Consider the following 24,863-nt stretch of genomic DNA (forward strand, 5'->3'; position numbering starts at 1 on the left):
GCCCCTTCCGAGTTGATTTTCTGCAGCTGTGCTAACAAACAAGTTTATTCCCAAGTCAGGACTCAGAAAAAGCAAATGTGAAGGGGCAAATCTCTGTCTGGAGCCCAAAGCAAAGAGCAGCACATTGTTGTCCTGGCCCAGAAGCTCCGTGCGAGGCACAGTTATTATTAGCATCATGCTTTGCTTTCTCTTTGTCTCCAGGTGCCCTGCACATGGCCTCTGCCTGGCTGCAGCACAGCAGAACTGTGGGAAAGACAGATCTGGCTCTTGTTGGCTGCTTTTCCCCCATTCTCTAAAGGGAGAAGAGCTGTGAGGATGCTGCCTTGTCCCCAGGTTTCCAGGGCTGTGACTTATGTAAAGTGCACCCCAGAATTACGCAGGAAATGTTTATTTTTACTCGCATTTCATTCTGTAACTGTATTCATTGGTGAATGCTTGTTGTATTGCCCATTATTCTTGGAGGGAAGTATTTTTGGCCCTCAGAAATCCTGTGCTAGGACTTGCATTTATCTGTTCAGAGGATAGAAGCTGACCCTCCAACCCATGCTTCCAATCAGTGCTAGCTCTTCAAGCCAGCACAGTGGGTTGCTTATGGACGAGATACTGAGGAGGAATCCTGTTTTATATATTTTACCTGTTATATGTACAGAATTACATGGTTATTATATAGGGTGTTACATGTGTGCATGAGTAGGTGTGTAAGCAGGACAAATACATTGGTCATTATCAAATAGTAATCAAATTGTATTAAATAATTGCAGAAAATCGCAGCCTGCTCCCAGACAGTTCATGAACTGAAAAAGCCTAGAGTCATCAGATGAGTGTGTTGGCTTTGCTTTTTTTCTGCTCTGTGTTTCTGGTATTATATGAAGTTCTGAGTAGTATCTGTGTGCACTGCTCTACCTACCTGGCAAAATGAGATTAAACTATGTGTCATAGACACCATGCTATTAAACAATAATGGTGATTCTCCTGCAGCACATACCTTTTTAGCAGAACAGATGCTTCAGCTGTGAGCGGATTAAGAGTAGCTGGGTTCTGCTCCCAGTTTCTCTCTGAAGATCAGACTGAGCCCAGCAGGGTGATTCAGTAGAGCAGTGTGAGTAGAGTGGCACAAGGGTTTGCTCGTGGTGGGGTTTAACATCCTTTGCGGTTCCACATGCGTCAGGATGAGCTTATTCTTACAGCAAGGGAATGTGATGAATTGTGTATGCTTAGCACTGAAAGTGGCCAAGTGGGGAATTTAAACTTCTTAGCTGTGTGTGATAGACCTAGCCAGGGAACAGCTGGTAGAGAGACTCTTTTAGCTCTAGGGGTAGCAGCTTGTGTACTTGGGGGTGCAATAGGATTAGATAGCAATTTCCATCCATTTCAAAATAACCTTGCTCAAGAGGGTCAGGAATCTGGAGATGTAGGAACCCATAGCTCCCTATTTGTTACATTATGTTCTAATTAAAAAAAAAAAAAAAAAAGCTTTTGGAATCAAATTTGACCTGAATATAACTCCATTGGCTCCTGCATTCTTACACTAGGGATTAATTTGGCCCTTTCTACTTTTATGTAATGAGCTGACTGCCACAGTATCTTATCCTTGTTATACAATCACCCTTGTCTGGCTGTGTCCCTGGAGCATTCTGTGTGTGTGTTTCTAGATCTAGGGTCTCACCTTCACTTTCTGTGTGTTTAGTCCTAGAGCCTCACCCTGGCTTACACTGATATAGTGTGTGTCTGTGCACGCTCACTCCAACTTCTCGTGTACAGACAAGAATACATCTGTGGGAGCTGAGGGACTTTCTCCTTTGGCTGGCTGCGTCCCTGGGGTGTTTGCTTCTGCAGGGGATAGGGAAAGAGTGAATGGTGTTATCAGAGATCTCATTTAAACAAGAAGGAGCGTAGGAAAATACATTCTTTATTATTATTCTGTAACAACAAGCCAGAAATATAATATACCTTTAAAAATTTTCTGTCTCATGCCAAAGAAACCTCCATTCAATCATTTTAGAAAATCTTGTCGCTCTCCCTCAAACAGTAACAAAAAAGAAAAAGGAATTACAAGTGCCATCTGTTCCCTGCAAGGGATGTGCCTACCTGTCCCAGAGGTGGATGTGTGGGGAAGGGGAGTGGGGGGAACAGGAGGGCTGTTCCTGGTGGCCCTGCCAGCCCTACATCACCCTGGCATGTGTTGGACCTGCTGGCCCCAGAAGACCCATTCCTGAGGGCAGGCACCTGCGTGTGTCATTGGAGCAGCTGCCTGCAGCAGAGGGTGCATCCAGGGGGATTCCCCCCATGCCCAGCCAAGCCTGTAGGGACAACAGGAGCCACTGTCCCCACACACCAGAGGAACCCATTGGCTGGGCACACAAGGAGCACTGGGTCTCATTCTGTATCCAGCATCCCGTAGAGCTTTGTTTCTGCCCGCCCAGGATGCTGTGTTCCCTGCAGTGCCTGTGGGCAGTGCAGCAGCTCAGTCATACCAGGGCAGCCTGATTTCCAGGCGTGCTGGGGAACGGAGAAAAAGCCTGTTTGCAAACAGTGCCATGAAGAGGGCACTTCCCAGTGAGCCCAGTTACTCTGCTCTGCATGCAAAAGGACAGGTCCTCAGCCTGCCAAACAGAGTATTTGCTTTCCAGAGGGACTCCTCATAGCCAGCCTTTGTGTTTCCCAGCAACACTCAGTTCTCCCCTTCCCTGTCTTCTCCTTTCCTGGGTGGGTTTCTAAACATAGCAGTCCCTTGTCTAGGGTTGAGATAAATCCAGACTTTCTGCCGTATAAATTAAAACGAAAAAAGGAAAGGATGGGCAAGGTCATCACCAGCCCCACAACACAGGATATAGAAAATATTATTAGCAACAAGGAAAAATTGGTCAGGGCAGGAGGAGGTCACAGAGAAGGTGCAGGGAAAAGGAGGATTTCACACCCTCAACCCCTGCATTGTCCCCTACCTTCTTCCCATTCATTTCAGCTCTAGTCTATTCCCTTAAAAACAGTCTCTCTCTTATCTCACACACACACACACACACACACATACACACACACACACACACACATATATAGATCCCATTTGTTTTGTGCAATATGTCACCATTATTTGATGCAAGTAAAATATAGATCTATAAATATACCGTTCTGACTCAAGTCCCGTTTCAAGTATGATTGCGGAGTCCAGTATGGTAAAGGGAGAGGTTCCCCTGAGAGGGAGGCTGGGGAGAGGTTTGGATCCAGCAGGCAGAGTCTGGCTTGCTGGGAGTGTGGAACAGCAATAACACGCATATGGAGTCTGCAGTGCACCAGTTCTGCCCTTCAGAGCGGGCTACACTTGGAGCAGATGGGATGGTTGGAGTGGCTGTACAGTGCATGGGGAAGAGTCCTTCCTCCTCACATTTCACAGCCCCCCTCCTTTGCTTCCTCTTCCCCACAGTGTGATGGAAGCGGGGGGAAAGCGTGTGCGCACACTGGTGGGCGGGCTGACTGCTTCTCCCAGTTCTTCGTGGCAGCCTGGTCTTCTGCTTCCCCGAAGAACATCCTCCTCTGCCCCACGCATCCCCGTGTTGAAGGGAAGTCATGCTAAAACAGTCCAGAGCACCCTTTTTCCTTGGCTCTGGTGACCCTGGGTAGTCCAGGAGGGATTTTGCCACTCTAGGCTTTGATCAATGATGTTGTGTGCCCCCGAATCAGCACAGCCACCTCTCTGGGACCAGAAGGAGTGAGGAGCCAGTGTGCATTGCTTCCACAGGGATCCAGTCACAGCAAACAGGAGGACTATGAGATGTCCGACGGCAGTGGGATTCAGATGGAGCAGGTGGAAGAGGTGATGTGACCTGGCAGGATCCACCTGCAGAGCATGCAGGCTCTGAACACAGGTTGCTAGTGAAACGCCCTGCAAAGCTGGGCTGGCTGCCAGCTTATTTCCTGATGGCAGGGATCACACCATCCACAGGCATTGTGGATGCACGACCTCCGGTGTCATCTTCCTCGCCCAGGAATACCCACTGTGACAGGTTAGAGCAGGTTACCATGGCAATGTGCGCTCTCCCCTGGAGACAGCATTTTATCCCACTTCCAGTGATACAAAATGAGTCCTTATGTTGAGTTCCTTTCATTTTTTTTCCTCTCTCAGTTTGTTTTTTTTTCCCTGTCAGGTCAGAATGAGCTGCAGACTAATAGGAGGCACTGCAATCTGAGGGTTTTAAAATCTGGTTGGGGGAAGTCACCCTACGTGACAGTGGCAGTGTGCACAGCTGTTTGTGTGGGCACACTCAGGTGCAGCTGGGGGTGTCATTGGACACCCCAGTGATGGTGAAGGGAGTGCATGTGGGCTCTGCTACCTTCCATGCCAGACCCTTCCTGAGCTCTCCCACGTGTGCCACACTGTGCTCCAGGTTCCAGCCTTCACCTCAAGACCCTGCATAACTCTGCCCACTCTTTTTGGTCACCGCAGCTGCATCACCCTGTTCCACACACCGTGCTGGCCCTTGTGCCAGCCATGGCAGCTCCTGGGTTGTGTGACTTCTTCCCCTGACACCTTCCCCTAGGCTCACACTTCTCAGCACGGCTTATGCTCCTGTTAAGCCACCTCCTCCTCTAGTCTTTCCTGATGACCCACTTCTGATCTGCCAATCAAACATTTCTAAATGGAGGCTTCATATCCTTACCCTCTCCATTTATTAGAGAAGACATAAAAGAGATAAGAACACACCTTTTTTTTTTTTTCATGCCGTGTACTTATTTCCACAGACTGGTGCTGTAATCTCAATAACTTTGCCTCTCTCCATCCTCTTCTGCCAGTTCCCACTGGCTCTGCACTATGGCTGAGATGTTTTTCTTACTCCTCAGTGGCGTGTGCATGTTTTTGTCTGAAGCAGAAGGTGATATGTGCTACTATGGTCAGGGTAAGGTAAAGTGGCTGGATGTATCCATGGCTGCATGCAGAGGGCAGGTCAGCATGGGCATGAGTGGTAGCTCTGCATGTGCAGGTGGGGTGCCTGGATGCCTGGAACTGGGACTGGCTCTGTGTGTGTGTGTTGGGATCAGAATGAGTCAGTGTGTGTGTGTGTGTGTGTACAGGAGGATGACTGTGCCTGTGCACCTGCAGCAGATGATGTGTGTGTCAGCTCAAAGGTTTGGACTTGGCCAGGAGCAAAAAGAGGGACACTGTGCTCCCTGGCAGTGTGTTAGGGTGATATAGATATCTTTCCACCTCTAAAAGTGAGAAGGGAAATCTACCACTGACTGTTGCCCTACCATAGGGACCTTGCCTCCCTTCTGATGTAATCTTGGTAGCACTGATTTGTAGGGTAGGCAGCAACTTCGTGTCACACAACAGCAGTGACCTAACGGTGAGGCACGGACACTTCTGGTGTCCTGCTCCCCACATAAGGTTTCACACAGCTGCTCTCTGTTTGCAGAGAACTCTTGACAGGACACAGGATGACTCAGGACCGAAGCTGAGAGGATGACACAGGGTCCCAGAAGGTGCCAGCTGCCTTTGCAGCAGGCATGTGAGGGAAGCTCTGTGCAAGGGCATGAGGCACAGCAAGCACTCGAGGTCTGACTCTACTTTATTTGTCTGGGAGGGCCCAAGGATGAAAGGGCACAAAATAGGCCTGGGGCAGAGGAAAAGAAATTGAGCCAGGTGCCCTGACCCCCCAGAAGCATGTTGCACTACTTGGGTGAGTGGAGCAATAGCACAGTCTGTCTGGGAAGATGTATTTTGGGAGGACCCCATGCTTGACTGCTCTCAGGTACCTTTTTTCATCGCTGTCCCTTCCTTCCTAGAACAGTTTCACGCCACAGAAGAGATTTGTTTTTGTTCTTCATGTTCGCCTTCTGTGTCACCCATGAGTGGCTGCCTCTTCTTCAGCTCCCGGTGGTACTTGGCCATGAGGGAGGCATAGATGCAACCATAGGCAGCTGCCACCACCATCATGATGCAAACGATGCCACAAACCACCCCTGCAATGATCACAGTGCCAATAGCCCGGCGCACGCTCACAGGCCTGTACCGCTGTTTCTGAGGGCATCCCACACTGGGCTCCACTTCTGTTTCTGGGCCTGATTTAGATTTGGACGGAGCAGGGCTTCCTTTAGTGCAAGGTGGGCCAGTATTGTCCAGCACTGTAGAGCTGTTCTCATCATCCAGCTGGGAGCAGTAGTTGAACATCTCCATGGGCACCATCCGCATGTCCTTTCCTTTCAGCTCCTTGGGCAAGGTGCAGGCCAGCTGGTCGATTTTCCCACCTGTTCCAACACAGATAACAGGAGTCAATCACAGCTCCATGCCCCTACAGAGACAGCAGGGTTAGATCCTCAGCTGGGGTGAGTTCATGGGCCTCCATCCACACCTGCTAAAGTATTTTCCCTGCAGAAGCTTCAACCATGTCAGCTGGCCATGCCTCTGCCTAGGTTGGGTTTGACACAAGAGCTCCTGGTGCATATCTGAATAGGCCAAGACATAAAAGCCCTCTGAAACCATTAAAGTCAGTCTCATACTGTTTAGTGAGTTAAGTAAGTCTCAGAAGAACCACTTTAGAAAAAGAGAAATTAAAGCAAAAATATAGGACCAGGCTGTACCTTTTAAAAAAAAAACAACAGATACACATCCTATCTTCTGACAACTAATCCGTCTCTGTGAAAATAATGACAGATGTTGAAAGAAATGCTTGAGTGAGTTTGAGCAATTTCCTTGGAAGCAAAGGAAAAAAAGCAAAGTTATGTCTGCGTGCTTTCCATTGACTTTGTGATAGGAAAGAAAAAAGAACAAATCAGAAAAAAAAGTGCAAAGTGGCACTCGTATGCTTGTTTGATTCTGCTCACACAAATGCATATTTCAGACTGCAGTGTAGCCATAGGCAGAGATAATCTCCTTGCAGCATGGCTGTGATCAGCAGGGATGTGACAGCTATCCGCATGATTTGAGACCCTTTCCTACTCGTTGGTTCCAGAAACAGAAGGTCAGGCCTTCAATCCTCACTCCTGTAAAATGTGCCAACTTTCTCTGAGTTGCAGCTCCTGAAAGCATGTCATCCCATCAGCATTCCTGATAAGTGACATGTACCTTTCTAGTCTTCTGTGTTTCAAGGAAAATCTGGAAATGCAAACTTGTCAAAAACTGCTCGGTTTGAAATGATGATTTCATAGCCAGTCTGACTTGGGGCCTGGCTTGTTAATTTGAGCTGGAGGTTGGGTTCTCCAATATGAGTTGCAGTGGTTTTCCTAAGTGTCACTGTTTCCTAAGGTGCAGCAAACCTGATGCTTTACAGCCAAATCTGACTTCTAATTCTCTCAGCTTAAGAAAGAGAATGGGATGGTTATTTCCAAGTGTGAAAAGCATTTCTTCTCTATAGGCAGAAAGAGTAAGGTGAATTCATAATCCTAAAATTTTAATTCTACTTGAGGAAAGTTCTTTCATCTCTCAAGATTGAAAAAAAGCCAGGTAATAGTTCAGATTAGAAACAAAATAAGGAAATAGGAGATCTAGGGCTGCTGGGGACTTCACAGACTGGCAGTGTTGCTATATGAAGGTGCAGTGGCACTGAATTGTAGCAGGGTCCTCATGCTGTTTGGCTGAAACCTGTCCATCAGGTCAGCCTCACCTGCCAATTGTATTTGCTCCTGTTTCTTGCCTGCCTGCCTTTTGCTTGCTTTTCCTGGAAGACCAGCACTCCTCCACCTGCCTCCCGCACGCGAGCACCTACCTCGGTAGGAGAACCACTCCATCCAGTGCTTGAAGTCTCGGAGGTTGCAGTCGCATTCCCAGGGGTTATCCCCAACCTGGAGCTGCTGCAGGCTGGTTAGAGGCTCAAAGGTCACCCTGTCCAGGCTCTGCAGGCGATTGGACCTGAGCGAGAGGGAGCGGAGAGCAGGCAGGTCGTCAAAGATGCCTGAAGGAATCTGGGCCAAGCCGTTGATGGAGAGATCCAGCTGGCGCAGCAGGGCCGTGTGTTGTAGCAGGTCCTTGTCCAAGGCCCGGATGCTGTTGTTCCTCAGCTGGAGCTCTGTGAGGTTCCCCAGGTCACTGAAGATGTTCTGAGGGAGCTGGTCCAAGAAGTTGTTGGATAGATCCAACCTCTGTAGAGCAGAGAGGTTGGAAAACACTGCTCCTGGCAGGATGCTGAGTTTGTTGTTGAGAAAGAGGAAGGTCCTGGTGTTTGTGGGGATGTCTGAGGGAATGGAAGAGAGGCCCAAGCCACTGCAGTCCACTTCCAGGTTGCCACTGTTACATTTGCAGGAGGAAGGACAAGCAAAGAAGGACTCAGCAGCACATAATGAGAGCCAGCAGCCAAGCACTGGAAGGTGAAAAGCGGGGAAGGAAGAGGGCATGGATTAGATCAGTGCTTTCCCATCCTCACCCGCCACCAACTACAACACAACCCTCACAGCAGGGCTCTTCGCTGCAATGCCCTGCAGTGTAATGAGTTTCCTCACAGCTACATTCCTTTACTGCTGGCCTGCATCCTGACAGCATGACTTTCCTCTTAGCCTGCTTTTTTAGGAACAAGCAAGTAAATATCCCTCCAGTTTCACAACAAAGTTCAGGACTTCGTTTGGGATGCGCTGTTTTGCAAACAGTGCATCCCAGCGGACTTTGCCAGCAGATACTGGAGCACTGGTACCTGGCAGAGGAGAATGGAGCAGAGAATGGTGGGAGGTGTCACCTCTGACAAAGGACAGCTCTTTCTGAACAGTCAGCATAGAGACAGGAGGGACCAGGTATATTTAAAAAGTTCCAATTTTTCAGAAACAGACATATTATTAGAAAGCTTTTAAGAAAAATGAAAATAAACCAATCTACATTTCAGGTGTGCTCCTGCAGTTTGAATCCTAATATTTGTGATTGATAAGACTGAGATCTAAGACTAAATCAGGGCATCGTTTACTTATCATATTCACAGTGTGTCATAAGAGCCTTGTGTCCACTTTTTAATTAATTACATTACATTACAAAGGGATGATCAAGACAACTGCTAAAATGTAACAAGGAGTCTAAATCACTGGACACCTGGTACTTGCCATTGCTCTCAAAACAGTTTCTGAATCCCATAGCAACAACCCCAAAAGTATCTCTGAGTGGCCAGTGACCACCCCCATCTAGAGGTGGGAACTGAGTACAGATCCAGCAATTGTTCTTATTTAGAACTTTGGACGCATTCTGGACTACAGTCCTGTGCAAATCATGGGGTGAACCCTGAATCATGGTTACCAGCTGGGCAGACAACAGACACGCAAAGAACAGTGTAAGCCACATCTGACCAAAATGGCCCACAACAAGGGAATGAGGAAAAGAGGTGTACGTTGGGAACTGACAAAAGCAGTGTCAGGAAAAGGGTTAACACATACACACACCCTTTCTCCTATACTATCTCAAGGTTGGACAAATCACAAATCAGCATTTTTTAGAGCTGCTGTGGATTCCAGACGTGGGTCCAGATCCTGCCAGTGGCACCAGGGCACAAGTTACCAACCTTCCCTGGGAGCCAGTGGCTTTTCAAACTCTCATTTTTGTGACAAAGAAGCATTATCAGCAAGAAAGCAAGCTTTGTGCTGCTTGTCATTAGAGGAGTGGGAGTTATGTTTAAGCAGACTATGTAAAACATTTGCATCCTTCATCTTAGTTCCTTTTGTGGAATTGAGATCGCACAATGAATTCCACTATTCTTCAATGTGGGAAGCAAATTCAGCTCCCTCGCAGTTTTTAAGGTGACAAGTTTGAGCATTTGACTAAAACTGAAGCAGGTTTGTCTGTACATCATGCCTGTCCTCTCCCTTTCTCACTTTTCTTCAGAGAAGGCAGTCACTTGGGTTGGTAGAGTCTTTTTAGGGGTGAATGGTAGCTAAAGGGATGCATTGATTGTCTTGCCTTCCTGAACTGGCAGTCAGGTCCTTTTGTCCTGCTTTTCTTCAAGGAACCAACAAGCAGGTGTTTTACTTCTTAATCCTAAAGAAATTGTAAAAAGAATGCCCACAAGAGAGGGAGCCAAAGGAGACCCATGCTGTGGAGAGGCTCTGCCTGGAGCAGCTTTGCAGTCAGCCTGCTCTTCCTTTCTTCCCTTGTGCCACTCTCTAGAGTTTAATCTGACCCACAGCCCATTTCTTTATAGCAACTGTGCTTCTGTCAGCATTATGCCTTCATACTCCAACCCTGTCACCCTGCACAGGGCAAGTTTTGTGTTCCCAGTGATCCTTGTGAGAACTGGCAGATTTGTGGACTGGTAGTCTAAGGAGAACTATCCCATTTGAATCCTAAGCTATATGACTTTATTAAAGATGAAGGGATAAATGTTCAGAAATAATATATCAATTCTCTCTTACTTCGTCTGCCTTTCGGAATTCTTCAATAATTTTTTACTATCCTGCAGTTGAGATCTCAGGTGTACATCAGCCCAGGCCATGCCAATAAATGTGCTCTTTTAAGGAGAATTATGGATCCTTATGGGGAAATGTAAGACAGATATTTACCCAGACCACCTCTGTGCTTTCTTGTCATGCAGAGGCTGGAGCCCACAACAGAAATTGCCATGAAAATAAATCATAGCCTATGGACTACTGCAGTACAGGTGCTGACTGGCTGGCTGATATTTAATTCTGTTCAGAATATGTCACACTTTTGTTGTAGGGAGGGAATTAAAAGAATGGGAGCTACAGTGGGGAAAGGAAAGAGCACTGAGTCATTCAAGTGACCCCATCTTTTCCTGGATGCTTAACAAAAGCCCAGTATTAATAATAGATTGGCAGCTGTGATGATGAGATAACAGCTGCTTTGTACACCAAGAAAGGCAAGAGCAGCCCATGTGTAATGCTATCCAGGTGGCATTCTGTTCAGGGCTTATCTCAGAATGCCTGGCCGCCTGCGGCGCCGACTGGGTGGCTGTGGGGTTCCACCAGTGTGTATGCTGGCAGTGGCTGGCAGGAACAGCCTCAGGCAGCTGGCTGTGGTTATGTTCAGGAAGTGGATTTATGCCAAGCTTCTGCAGCCATGTAGGATATGCCAAAAATGTCTTGTTGTTATCCATATATTTCTGTATGCTTTTGGAAATATTTTACTAAAATCATACAGAAAAGAGATCTCGTTTTCATTTCCCTGCAAGAAGTGCATCCATGAGGATGTGAGCTGAGGCCAGGGAATTCATTGCGTTGGTTTAAGATGAAGCTCTACAGGAAAGAGAGGCAGGGAAGCAATAGACAGAACTTGAAGCTGTCTTCCAGCCCTACAGGAGGATGGATAGTAAGTGTTTTTGTGTTTAGGGAAGATCAAGTTACTTTGTGGGGTGTTTGGTGACTCTAGTAGGTGGCAGAAAGATGATCCAGGTATATCACATTAAGTCAAGACTCAGTAGCGTTCATTATAAATAATTTACACAGTCTAGTCTGTGAGGATGGATTACAAAGATGTTTGTTTTCTGGAGAAGGAAGTAATTCCCCCAGCTTCTTATAGCTGCAGCTCCAAATGTGACCAGGAGGACTGGAACAAGGGAAACCACAGACCTATTTGGTGCCTGGGCATGCAGTAGTGAGGGACACTCTCCAAGTGTCCCCTTTACTCTGCTGTGGTCTCCAGATACTTCTCTGAGATACAGATAAATTCCCAAAGCCCCACATCACCCTAGCAGTGCCTGCTCTGCACTCAGGGGTACTGGAGCAGCTGCCCCAGCCCACTGGGAATATGCACAGGCTGAACGTTTACAATTTAATTTGAAAGAGAGCTTCTTTATTTACTCCTTGATTTTCACCACATGTGGCAGTGCCCAGTAGGAGAATTCTGCCTTCACATCCTGCATTTCCCTCTAAAATCTGTTATGACTTTTGCTGTGAAGAGCTTTGCTCAGCAGCCTGTGTAAAACCCCAAGCACAGAGAGGAGCCTGCAGCTCACAGGATACTGATTTGAGAAATGGTCAGGGTGGATCTTTGTGCGATGGTGTTTGTCGTGCTGTTTCTCACCTGCCAGGCCCACTGGAATTCAGAAGCAATCATCATTCGCTGTCCCACTTTAAGCCCATCTTCAGCTTTAGAATATCACTCTCCCTCCCAGCTAGCCTGGCCTCTAAAGGAATCAGGAATTAGTTCAAACATCTCCATTCTTAGCTGTCCCTCTCCCCTGTTCTTAACCCTGATGTGACCTATTTTCTTCCCATTCCCTTGACAAACAGGAATATTGTAGTTGGTACCTGAGCAGGCATTACTTACGACAAGCCTCCTGCCACCTCATGAGGAACCTGCTCCTCCACGGGTGGCCAGCACTTGTAGGCAGCATTGTGGTCTTCTCCAGCGTGTCTTCACATCCAACAGCCAGCCTGGCACAGGGCCCCAAAGGGAGAAGGAATGACCTTGTAGCCTGCCTGCCAGGTCCTGTAGAGGGAAAGCAGAGCCAAGCAGATGAGATTCACTTCCCTGGATGTAGCACACAGGGTTGTGCTGAGTGCTGTCCTTTCCCCTCCCCAATTAGTGTTTTGCCTTTGAGGCATCAGTTCTGTTTTGGAGGAGAAATGGAGGGTGTTTCAGGAGGCGCAGTGTGTTGAAGGCGCAACATTAATTCATTTTGAACCTCACGGTGCAGAAATAAAACCTGATTCACCTAAGTGCCAGAGAGAAGTTTGTGCTTGAATAGCCTGCTATGGTAGCTACATTAGCTTCATGCTCAAGGTTAACATGATGAATTGCTAAGGTGACCCTGCCAGGGCAGCCGACTCCGGCTCATTCCTGTCGCCTCCACGCAGGCTGGTGCCACCTGTGCATCCTCTGCCTGACGCACGGCTCAGGCTCGCTGAGATCTGGGCACCAGCGCCTGCCAAGCTGCTTCTCTCCCCGCTCCTCCTCCCCCCACTCCACCACACCCGTGCCCCCACCCCCCCCCCCCCCCCCGTGCCGTATTCCCTACCAGCACTTCCTGTCTGCTTTAAGGTAAAATGGATGTGGTGGCTAGAGCAGCACAGCTTCAGCTTGGGGATTTCCCACTGCAGCAACTGCAGGAGCTGAAGAGCGAGCGAGCCCCGGAGGAGAAGGAGAAGGAAGGACCTGAGGCGGGGGAGACTGAGTGGGAGTGTTGAAAAGAGAGGAATTGCATCTTAATTAGTAGAAGGAAAAATCCTCAGTCTAATTAGAAACCCAAAGACCATAAAACTCTCCCCTGACAGTAAGTGACTGACAACAGGTTTCAACTTCCCTCCCGCTTCCCTTTTAGATACAAGGAGGCAGGAAAAATGAAAACACCACAGACCCTTCTGTCCCCCTGCGTACTCTCTGATGTGCCACCTACAGTCACAGCAGCAGTTAGATGGTCACATTTCAACCAGAGGACAGAAATGAGCCATCCTCCATCCCCTCTGAGGGGCTCTGACAACATCCACGGCGGCTATTTTAGCTGGGTGCTGCACTGCCACCAGGACACTCTCCCCACACACGTGCCAGGTGCCTACCCTCCCCCAGGCTCCCAGACTGATTTATTTTATATGGGAATATAAACCACCGGGAAATATTAAAATTAGCATCTTGATGAAAATTACGAGCAGGTTCAGTACCTAGGCTAGCACATTTGCAAGGCTATTTAGATCGTTTACCTAAATGCCAGTGCACCAAATGCCTCTCATAGTACAGAAACCAATTCAACCTTCATCCACTGCAGCCCCCCACTCCCCAGTCTGGGCTGGAGCCCTTTCTTTGCAGTTCCCACTGAAGGAGAAGCTGCAACAAATAGCTGTCCCCATTTGGTGCTTGCTCTCAACCTGACCGAGGAGACTTTTAGCCTCCCCCATAGAAACATCTCCATCCTAAATGCCACCCCTGAAGTCTCCTGTCCCCGCCTGTCCATATGGAAAAGGAGGATGAAAAGCTGCAGGCACTTACCTGGAGGGGTTCTCCCTGCAGCCACTTCCACCCGACTCCCCGGACACTGCCCAATTACAGCCTCTTCCTTCCCTCTCCCTCCTTGACTTTCACTCCCCAGCAGCAGGCTTTCCGTGTGCTCTATTTAACTCCCTACAGCACTGGAATAAACGGCAGAGTTAAGCTGACAGCCACAGAGCCTTATCTGCCTGCTGGATAGCGCCAGTCGATCAGCTCCAAATCCTGTTGCCAAATGATCACGTCCTTGCTCTCAGCATCAGGGGCAGCCGCCTGCCATGCTCTGCCTTTCCCTCTTCCCCACCTTCACTCCATCTAACTTTGTCAGGGTTATAGATAGCTCTGTTCCTTGTGCTCTTGCCTTTTGGCTCTGTTTTGTAACACCCCATCTGTATCAGCTGGCTTCATTCCAATTAGGGGGGCTAAGCAATTAAAAAAAAAAAAAAAACCCAAAAAAACCAAACCAGCTTCCTTGGGTGCTTTATGACACGGTTTCCCTCTGCTGTGTCCCCTCAGCCCAGGCCCCCACTCAGGCCATGCACTGCTGTGTCTCTCCCACCATGCTCTGTGCAATTCATCCAAGCTGTCCCCAGGCAACAATGGGGGCCGAGGGCAGGGCTGGCACACCCGGGCATGAGGACAGGGACGGGGGCAGGGTTTCCACCCTGCTCCTCCTGCTCCAGCAGGGCAAGTCCAGCTCTAGCACTCATTTCTGGTACCTCACGGGCGCCTCTTTCCCTCAGGCAGCACCAAGGCTCAAGCAGAGAGTGCAGGGTGGGAGGAGCAGCCATGTATAAATAAGCCTTTTCCCTATGTTTAGAATTTATTACAGTGCATAGTGATTAACACCTGTTCAGGCTTTAATGTCAGTCTCCTGCACTGCAACATGCACTGAGATGGAGGGGCCTTGATAAACCCAAGATTATTTTAAAGCATGTCACATATATGCCACACTCCCCACTCCATAGATAGCAGCCACCCTGTGTGCACTCATACACGTGTTTCCAAGTCTTAAAAGCAGCTACCTTCATGTACAAATGCACAGTCACCAACCTAGCTTACATTTACAAATGTGTGCACGGAGCTGGGCTTGCACATGTTCCAGGGACTCTTCTGTAACCCTTATTTATTAACCTCCATGTCTTCCACAAAGCTGCCTATTTCTCCAAGCATACCATATGCCCAGGTGGCAGAGCAGTAGATTTGGAATACATAGAAGTTCTTGGCTGCTGAAAAGTGAGGGTCAATGAGCTTCTGCATTTATACCTTGAAGAAGTATGTTCATGGAGAAATTTTAATTCCAAAGATCCAGGAAAAAAACCCAGTTTCTCCTATGCATCTACTGCCCATAAGAACTTTATACCCTTAGTGATTAATATTCCACAGTCAGGAGAGAGCAAGAAGGCAGAGAGGATTTTTAAGAGTTTCTTTTTTAAAGGTTTCCTCTGACTTGTCTTGAATTCTGACTTAATTAGCAGTTTTCTTGTGGCCCAAGAGATGCCTTCTGCTCTGCAGAGCGCCAGGCCAACTGCACTCACTGCCAGTACAGCACTGGGAACGTGTAATCTTGGGGCAAATAGCACCTGCCCACACCTCCAGCCTCTCCAAAGCAGCACCAGATGTGTCTGGCTGCTTTCAGCCTGACAGCCAGGGATTTTTCCAGCAGTGAGCACTCTGCCATACCTAGGAGTGCTCCCTGTATGTCCCCATCTCAACAGGAGAGGCACCATGCCATCTGTTCTGAGCTTGCCTGGCATTGCTTGGGTTTGGAGGCTCAAGGCTGGTCAGCATTGCTGGAGCTCTGAACGCTCTGAAGTCACCCAAGGTCTCCACAAACCAGGCATTTGTCTTTCTCATGGGCTTTCTAGATGGTTCCTTCTCCCTAGAGCAACTTGTCAGCTGAATGCCCTGTTATCCATGGGGCACAGTGGCCAGAGTTTTCTTCTGTGTGCTTGGAGTTGAATGTCTTTCCACATTCTTGAGAAAACAGGGTCGCCTGTGGGGCTGGTGATGGCCTTTTCCTATTACTGTTTCAAATAGGACAGCAAAAGACAACTACTTTAGTTTCAGCTCAAAGCAACAAAATGAAATCATCTGTTTCTGGCCCATGGGCTCCAGTGGCCAAAAATACACCGAGCTGAAGTGCCACTTGGACATTTGGCCTGCTGTCAGACTCTAGAGGACTCTCTAATGAGGATTCCCCTAATTAGATTGAACAGCGAACCTTACTGGGGGATGCAGAGGGGATTATAATGACTCCACAGAACTTGCCAGGGCCTAAAAACTACAGCAGGCACTATTCCTGCTTTGTGCCTGCTCCTCTGTGCCCAGACACCAGTAACGTTTGCAGTATCACTCCAAAGCCCTCACTTTTGTGGGGAGGGTCCCAAGGAGCACGTAGAAGGGCTGGGAGGGTTTCAATTTACTGTATCCACTTACTGTATCCACATACTGGCTTACTAACTCTTCCCAATTCTGTGTCACCTTCTATCCAAAGCATGCCATGTGCTCTATGAATGGCTGTTACTGTAGCTGCCAGATGGTGTTATTTTGTGTTTAATGACCCCCAGAAGTAAGGCTGAGGTAAGAGCCAGTAGTGCTTCTGCTCTGGGTAGGTGGATAAATCTATCCCATTCTCCAGACAGCAGCACTAAGGCTAGAGACACAGGGGACTGTGTCACTGGGATGAGACACTGTCAGAAACAGAGCCTAGCAACCTCTGTCTCTGATTATCTCTCCAAGTCCCTTGCAGTAACCCTTGGATCATGGCTGAGGGATCAGATTCAGTCAACAGCTTGGCTTATGAGCACTGGCAGAACATGTGGGTGACCTATATTACAGAAGGGTAGGTAGCAGAGACTGCAACAGATGCCAGCAATAAATTATCAGAAAGTATGCACAGACTTTCATCCCTCCCCCACACTCTCCTTCATGGCAAAGTCCCTTTCCCCTTTCCAATGCTGAATTGCTTTAGCCTTTATCAGAAAAGCAGCAGCATGAGGGAGGGCATGGAGGACGCTTTAAGGAGATTATCTTCTTTCCTTTCCCTTTCCTTGTTTCTTTTAGGATTCATGTTTTATTGCTATCACCCCATAATGGAGGGGGACAGTGATACCCCAGCATTTAGTGACTAACACGTGTTGTTCTGTGCATATCCCTTCACCTGCCCTTGGCAGGGCAAGTGGCAGCAGAGACACATAATCTGTGTGGCCTGACTACCACCCCACAAGTGGCTTTAGATGGCATGGAGACCTCACCCATTCAGGTCCCCCAACAGACCTGTTAGTTGTGCAAATTTTCAATCCCAAGAGGTCACATTGTCTCAATGGGAGCCTCTCTTTATCGTCTCTTTGGAATGCAGAAACACTCAGAGAAGCTCAGCAATGCTGTAGAAACATCCAGTGTGTGTCACTGCTCCAGTGAGCTTCCAAGCTGAAGAGCTGGGGGCTTCATTTGCAGCACTTGCTGATTTATTAACACATATGTTCAAGATCCAGTAGTGTTGTGCTGTCACAATCAATGGAAAACACATTTTAAATTCATATGAGGAACCCAGCTGCAGAAGAAATAGTGCCCTCTGACTTGCAGTGATCAATCACAGCTAAGCAAAACACCTCATACAGAAAGCTGTAAAGCAAGTAGAAAAAGTGTAAAACCCACTTGGTCTTGTAAGGGACTCTGCCACATTCCTGGCCTGATGTGAATAAAAACATCACTCTTTTCTCTGTGATGTGAAAAGGTCAAAAAGCTTCTGATTTTTGGATTGGCACTGTAGGCACCTCTGAAATGCAAATGTGTCAATGGTAAAAAATGTTTCCTCCCCAGGACCCTCCAAGAGAGATCAACTTTATCCCTATTTTATGGAAGGGTAAACTATGATCCAGGTAAAACTGGCTGCTGATTTTGGCTGGCTAAAATTTCAGCTGCCTTGCTTTTGATACTTCATCATTAGTCCACATCAGTTCCCCACTCACTCAGGATTTTCAAAGCTGAGCTGTCAAGTGCAGCATTTGCACTTGGGGCTGTAAATGCTGTCCTGTCCTGCGGAGAGTATTTGTAGGCCTTATCAAAGTTACACAGAATAAAAGATTTTTGGCCAGGTTTTCCCAAAGTTTCCTGACAGGCCTGTGGCAAAAACAAGAGAGAAGCCAGTTTTCTTTCTTCCTCATTCCATACCTTAAGCAGAAAACATTATTTACATCCCAAGCCTCCCTGACCAATGCACAATAATGAGACTGGGAAATTCTGGAGGAGCTGGAAACACCAAGGGCATAAAGCCTCACCAAATCCTCTGAGAAATACAGAGCATAGGAAGGGGAGACAGGGAGGGTAGCACTGCTGGGAAAGACCCAGATTGCTGTGGAGATGTGGAATTCCTCAGGAAGCTGTGGAAGCAGGTGGAGAGAGCGGGATATCCAGCCAGGAGTGACAGGAAAGTCCCAGCACAGTGAAAGTGTGGCATATGGAGGAGGCCCAGAGCAGCAGCAGGAGGAGAGCTGAGGGGGCAGTTGACAGGAAGAAATCCAGCCATGTGTGTGCCAGCATCTTCTCCAAGTATTACGGAACGCGACAGACCACGTGCATGTTTCCTCCCTGCAGAGCGGAGGCAGCTGAGAAGGGAAGCGGGTGAGGGAGTGGGAGAGGGGCTCAGAGGAGGGACACGTGAGCTGACTACCCAGTTTCCTCCTCTTTTTCTTGCCACAGGGTGATGTTTTTGTTCTTCTCACACTGTTGGCAAAAATTGGTAACCAAGTGAGATGTGGAGGGGGGTTCTACATGAAGGTTGAGATAACATTTTCTGATCCAGCCGGGAACAGTTGGCTGTGGGTGGTGGCTTGTCACCAGCCCTGCCAGTTCTAATCCCGATCCCAGTTTTTCTCATTCTCTCAGCTGTGGAGTGAAGAGCCTTCCCTACAACTTTAATTTCCTGCAGGGGTTAATCCCATGGTAAGTGGTAGCTCAGCCCCTTAATCCTTTCGCTCAGTCCCTTGACAGAAGGACTGCAGCCACTCCTGCCCTGGCAGGTCTGAGGGAGGCACCTTTCTGCTCCCAGTTCCTCCTCTACACCCCACGAGCATCCTCCAGCTCACTGGCATTTAAAATGCTGCTCCCTGCTTCCTGGCAAGCCTACCCTGGGGGTGTGGGTGGGTGGTACAACCAGGAAAAGGTTGCAGGCAGAGAAGACAGCTTGATGGGAGAATCCTGGTTCTCTGGTCCTCATTCCCATCACTACTGTGCTCACAGGTATTTTCTGCACTTCTTGGCTGGATGGTGCTCTGAATCCCAAAGTATTCTCTTTATTGTTTTTATTTGGGTGGTGTTCAAGAAGGAAGGTGTGTATGGGCCCACATTTGTGAAGGATTCTCTGAGGAGTCAAAAATTTTAACATGGCCCAGTACCTTCCCTGGCTCTCGTACTTAGAGTCAAAGGATGCAGCAGATCTTTAAGAGGGGAGATGCCAGCCTGTCTGAGATAAGAGATACATTTACATGAACAGAGTAGATGGAGGTGCATCAGTTTAGCAGCAAGATAGGAAAATGTAAGTTTTTAATCAATATAAGCTCTGTCCCTGGCACGCTAGGCTAGATTTCTGTTGAACATGACCACACTGCCAAATCAAGGGGCTTCCAGATCAATAGAAAGAGACCCCTGTCTTATGGGGGGGTCAAGGCATTTCAGCCTTGACCCTTTTCTCCTTGTTGTTTCTCATTCCAAAAATGAGGCAAGCTTTTGCAAGCCTGAGTGATCCCTTGCACACAAAATGCCCCACACTTGCTTGTTTCCCATCATTCATTTCTGCATTAGCCCAAAAACTGGTTTTGCTTTTTTCATTGCCTGCCTTTTGAAATACTCTGGGCCTTTGAGCTCACTGGCCTTCCTTATGCTTGACTCTTGTTACTCTTTCTTCTGGTGAAGAAGCCAGCATGGTGAAGAACTGCTGCCACCAAGGCTGCTCCCCCTTTTCCTCACTCCCCTCATTGGCTGTGCTTCCCTGGGTGCCAGGCTCCCAAAATGAGCTGCAAGGGTAGTGGCTTGTCACTTTGGCAGCTGAAGCAGGAGGAGAGAGACGATGTAGAAAACACTGGAAAAATGGAAGAACTTAACTAAGGTGTCACGAGGCTGTGCCCTGGGCATGTCCAGAGGGGCAGGGACCATCCAGGCCTGCACAGTGGTGGGGCAGAGCACAAGATGCTGGCAGTAAAAATCCACTGAGCTCTTATCATAAAGGGATCAGCCCAGCATGCACATAGCTCCTGGCAAGCCTCCTGAGGAAAGGCTGACTCTCATCATTCCCACACAATGTATTTGTACTGGACTCTGAAGGAGACCTTTTTCTTCCTTAGTGAGTTGCAGAGATCTGTCTCACTTGGTTCCCACTGTGGCACAAGGTTGTTGGTGCTGCCTGTAAGAGCCTGGAGCTGTTCTGCTGCCCCATTGCCCTCCATCACTTCCCAGAGCATCCAAGAGGGGCAACCCTGCGAAGTCCACACAAACTGCATGGGATCTGGGCTGGTGCCTTCAGCTCCAGGGGTGCCTGCAGATCCCTGGGACACATTTATGCTTTTTTCAAGCTGGGAACATTGTGCATAGCTTAACAAGATGTGGTGACAGCTCTTGCAACCCAGAGCTCCAGCCAGGATCTTCAGATGCATCTGGGTTAGCACACAGATCACGGCCTCATGCTGCAGAGCTTTCTGAGGCTGAGGGAGGTCTGCAAATTTGATGTGAATTTAGTTTTCTAGAGGGTTTGCAGCCACAGAAGAGATACCTTTATGGCAAAGTCACATCCCATTGAAATCACGAGAAGTGGTGTGGAGAGCAGGGCCCACCTTCAGCCCCTCTGCCCCCACACAGCAAAGTCACAGCAGCACCACACCCTGCTTTGGGCAGCACTGGCACTAGGGAGTCTCACCAGGAGGGGAAAGGAAGCCCAAGAGATGAGTGCCAAGCCAAGTTGCCTTTAACAGCTCACCTCCACACTCAGGGTGAGGTCTTGCTTTTTTATTCCTTGTGTGACAGCATGGTTCATGGGGAAGGAATCTTCCCAGCCTCCTTGAAGTGAGGAGGAGCGTGGTAGCAGGGCATGTCTTCCAAGAAAAACTTCCAAGTTTATCTTGCAGTCAGTCAAGAAGTTCTGACTTGTGTGGCTTTGCTGTAAATTTCAGTATCAGTCCTTCCTGCGATGGGTGTGGGCATTGCAGGGCATAAATAATAGACAGTCTCTTGTTTTCCCATTCATAAAAATATAATGAGCAAACCATTTTATTATTTTCATTAAAAGAAGGGGGAAATTGCCTTATGATAAAATAGGCTTGCAAAGTCAAGGAGTTAAATGTGAGTTTATACTTGCCCAGCCTTCATTCAGCCACTTGCAGCACAGCACTGCCTTTGATCACCCAACCAAGTTCTATTTATTTTTTTCACAGGACCCTGTCCCATACTCAGTGCAAAGGACACATGATACTCAGGCTAACAATGAGGATGTTGTAATAAATAAGGCTTGTTTTATATGGTCAGAATTAAATATTAAACCACAGTTTTGGCAGGAGGCCACAGTTTGTACATTCCTAATTTTGCGGGTGCCCAACATGAGACCCTAGGGGCCATTTTGCAGAACTGCTGAACACTCACAGCTGTTTTCCAAAATGCTGGCAGCTTAGACAGCAAACTGGTACAATCTCGAGGACTCAACAGCCATGAGAGCCAAGAGGTCCCAGGCCCTTGCCCTGCACCTGCTGCTCCTTCCCTGTGTGGCTAAAAGGGGAAGTCTCTTTTCCCTTCAAAAGCCAGGAAAACGACCATTCTCTCTTGCCTCATCAAGAGCATAAATTCTCTATCATCAGCTACAAGGCAACTGTAGCTGCTAACATCTTCAGAACACCACAAGACAATGAATAGTGATGTATTGCCTGCAGGGCTTGCTTGGCAGGCAGTAAACAAATAAAAGAGACACACATTTTGCAGTACTCAAAAAAACACAAAAAGAGCCCCCTGCTTCACTCCTTGAGCACCATATAGCCAAGTACCCTGAATGAAGCAGCTCATGAAAATACGGTGTGTCATCCTACCAGTCAGGACTGCAACCCAGTACAAGTGGCACGCTGCCTCCAGTACCAGTATTTCCTAACTTTCAACTGCTTGTTTTTGCAGTATGAATAATATATTTCACATAATCCAACCCCTCACAGATGAAGCAACTTTTCCTTCCATCTCTTGAGCCTGGAATTGAACTAGTTTATAGGGAAAAAATGCACATCTTCTTGCTGTTATCATCCCCTCAATTACAGAAAGCTTTTTTGTGAGCCATCATTTCGGTAAAGCCACAGCAGGAATAGGCTATGTGTGACAAGGTATTTCCCTGCAGCAGGAGGAACATCCCAGAACTCCCACTCCTGCTTCTTTCCAGGGAGAACTGAGCGTGTGCCATGGTGTAGCATGCTGAGGCATTACCCAGCTGGCCGGAGCATCCCAGTATGGTCATCTGAGTTATGGTTTGAGCCACCCAGGACTGGGACAGTTGTCAAGCAGTGTAAGCAGCTGCTTGTAACCAAACATGGCAAGTGAAGGAAACTGCCTGCTCTGTCTTTTGACTCAGCAACAGGCAAGAGTCACCGAAGAACTACCCAGAAATGCCCTCCCACGGCTTGAACCTCTCCTCATCCTGTTCCAGCCTCTGTTGCTCCCTGAATGCTTCTGTCCAGGTATCCTTGTGGCCCCGTGCTGACTCTCCCAGCCCTACTGAGACACAACTTGGCCTTCATCAGGCTTCTGTGGTGCAGAAGAGCCTAAAAAATCCTTTTTGCATCAGGCTTTTAAAAAAAGCCAGAGGAAGGGCAGGAAGCTGGAGTGACTCTTAAAGATGTCTGGGCTGAGAGTGCACCTTGCTAGCATGTGACATTCACTTTGCTGGAGGAAAGGGTAAAGCTATGATCTGGTATAAAAATTACATAAGAAGGCTTCCTCCCTTTCTCTTTGCAAACTGCCCCTTTGCTCAGGATTTACCATCATTCCTCCAAGTGGACAGGATGCACTAACAGAGGCAGCACTGATGTCTGACAGGGAGACAACTCCCGCAAGCCTTTCGCTCATGTGGAATAATTCCCTTGCAAATGTTGCTTGCCCACAGCAGTTAGAGGAAGATCCACCCCTGCCCCCCAACAGATCTGAGCCACAAAGCTCAGAAGAAAAATGGTCTGCAGTTCTGGAAAGGCTCCCTTCTCCTCACTGCTAGGAAGGTACCCTGCTTTGGGACAAGTTGCTGTCTGTGTTTAAGGGTTCCCCTCTCTTTTAAGGGTTTCCTTCTCCTGCAATAGCAGCAGCTCCGGTCCTTCCCCAACTGAGATCTTGATTTCTCTCTCCACCCTTGAGTAGCAGGTCAGACCCCCACAGCAGAGCAGTGCTGTATCCTGCTCACTGCCACTCCCTTCAGGGCTGTGCTGGATGTGGCACATTGACATCCTGAGAGTCCACATGGTGGGCCTGGGGCCCAGCTTGGTCATGACCTGGTTGGAGCAACAGCTTCAAACATCCTCTCTCCCCAGATCAGGAGAGCTCCAGTTTAATATGTTGCTCTTAACTAGCAGGAGATGCAGGGACAGTAATAAACTGGTCAGGCAGAGGGAGGAGAAGGGGGCAGAATGCCCTGTGTGGGATGTGTGTGTGTGCACGTGTCTGTGCATGCGTATGTATGCACACACACACACACACACACACACACACACACACAGGCTAACGCTGACATATATATGCTCCTGTCCACAGTGTGCTTCACCTCAGCTCATTTGGGACCTCATTCTCACCTGTTCCTCCCAGTCAGGGCTGGAAAAGGCTGTGAAGCTTCTCTGTGCTGTGTTTCACGTACCCCCCTCAGTGCTGTGCCTTCCACCTAAAAGTTCAGAAATCACAGGCTCAGCCTGTGGAGATGCTGAAAGCAACTCGGGACTTATTTTTGGCTCTACTTGTGATTTGGCATCCTTCACTTCATGTCCTGTGGTCATGTCCATGAGCACACACACCCACGCACTTATACACATACACACCCCCCCTCCATTCCTATAGCTGTGCACTGAGTGCTGAACCTCTTCGATTTTAGTCCGTACTTCTCCATTTTAGGTTGTTCTTACTGAGACAGCTGAGTCCAAAATGATAGCCAGCAAAGCCATCACAAGTCAGGAGAGTGGCACCTCTCATGCTGACCCCCCCTGAGAGCCCCGAGGAGCGGACAAAAGTCAGGGCTCACCAGGAGCTGCCCGCTCTGGGGTCACCCCAGCACCGAGTTCTCAGCCTCAAAGCTGCACCAGAGCCGCCTGTGGTGCAAGGAAAGCTGCTGGTGCTATTCTCAGCTGGGAGAAGTTGCTCCCGGCTGCCTGCACTGAAACTGGACTGGGACCAGTACGAACGACCTCTGCAGCAGGTTTGCCGTTCCGCCGTATGGCAGAAATCGCTGCCCTCAGTCTCGCACAAGGGAGCCGTGTGCGCTGAGCTGCCTGGCACGCAGTGCTGCCCCTGCCTGCCACCCCCTCCCCGGGGAAGCCGCTTCCTGGGGGGCAGCTCCACTCACCTCGCTTAGCCGGGAATGGGGAAAAAACACAAAAGGGAAACGTCTTTACTTACCTCTGTCAGGCTGGAATGGACCCTCCTGTGAGAATAGCAGCTCTCCCAGCTCTCTGAAGCCGGTACAATCCCAAAGCAAATCCAGCAGAAAGTGCCTCTGTTCGCAGCTGGCGGACCCTAGCTGGCAGGAGCCCTCCCTAGCCAGCTGCTGGCCTCGCGTGGAGGGCAGGGGAGCCGCACAGCGAGATGACAGCGTGGGAAAGGGACTGTAATCCTCCGTAAATAATAAATAGGGGGAGAGAGAGAGAGAGAGAGAGAGGCGAGAGAGGGAGCGACTGTGCGCGGTGAAGTGACAGCTGGGGGTACATCTGCGATGGCAGCAGCACACGCACAGGAACGCGCACAGACAGTGCAGAGGAGTCACCCCGCCAGGCAGGCAGGATCTGCTCCCAAACACCCAGAGGAAGGAGCTCGG

The 24,863-nt window shown here is 48.7% G+C and overlaps 2 protein-coding genes across 3 annotated transcripts in view; one reads left to right on the forward strand and one right to left on the reverse strand.

Moving 5' to 3' along the window:
* The window catches only part of CACNA2D4 (calcium voltage-gated channel auxiliary subunit alpha2delta 4), a 123,163-nt gene that overhangs the window by 70,034 nt on the left and 28,266 nt on the right, over positions 1 to 24,863 (forward strand). The gene's annotated exons all lie outside the window — the stretch shown is intronic.
* Positions 1,899 to 24,706, reverse strand: LRTM2 (leucine rich repeats and transmembrane domains 2). 2 transcript variants are annotated; one of them, XM_053942560.1, is made up of 5 exons: positions 24,449 to 24,488; positions 12,873 to 13,009; positions 12,182 to 12,343; positions 7,695 to 8,285; positions 1,899 to 6,237 (listed from the first exon to the last, which is right to left on the reverse strand). In XM_053942560.1, exons 3-5 carry the CDS (start codon positions 12,246 to 12,248, stop codon positions 5,783 to 5,785), a joined length of 1,113 nt encoding a protein of 370 aa, XP_053798535.1. In that variant the 5' UTR covers positions 12,249 to 12,343; positions 12,873 to 13,009; positions 24,449 to 24,488; the 3' UTR covers positions 1,899 to 5,782. The 2 variants fall into 2 exon arrangements, with proteins under 2 accessions (XP_053798535.1, XP_053798534.1); XM_053942559.1 differs by lacking the exon at positions 12,873 to 13,009 and having other exon boundaries at positions 24,449 to 24,706.

This window comes from Vidua chalybeata, chromosome 5, assembly GCF_026979565.1.
Source record: "Vidua chalybeata isolate OUT-0048 chromosome 5, bVidCha1 merged haplotype, whole genome shotgun sequence".
Taxonomy (NCBI): Eukaryota; Metazoa; Chordata; class Aves; order Passeriformes; family Viduidae; genus Vidua; species Vidua chalybeata.

Excerpts from the sequence above, each read along its gene's own strand:
- LRTM2 (XM_053942559.1), bottom strand. The coding sequence starts at position 12,248 with ATGCTGCCTACAAGTGCTGGCCACCCGTGGAGGAGCAGGTTCCTCATG. Across the intron at positions 8,286-12,181 it reads GAGGTGGCAGGAGGCTTGTC|TGCTTGGCTGCTGGCTCTCA; the intron begins GTAAGTAATGCC and ends TTCACCTTCCAG. Across the intron at positions 6,238-7,694 it reads GGAGTGGTTCTCCTACCGAG|GTGGGAAAATCGACCAGCTG; the intron begins GTAGGTGCTCGC and ends GTGTTGGAACAG.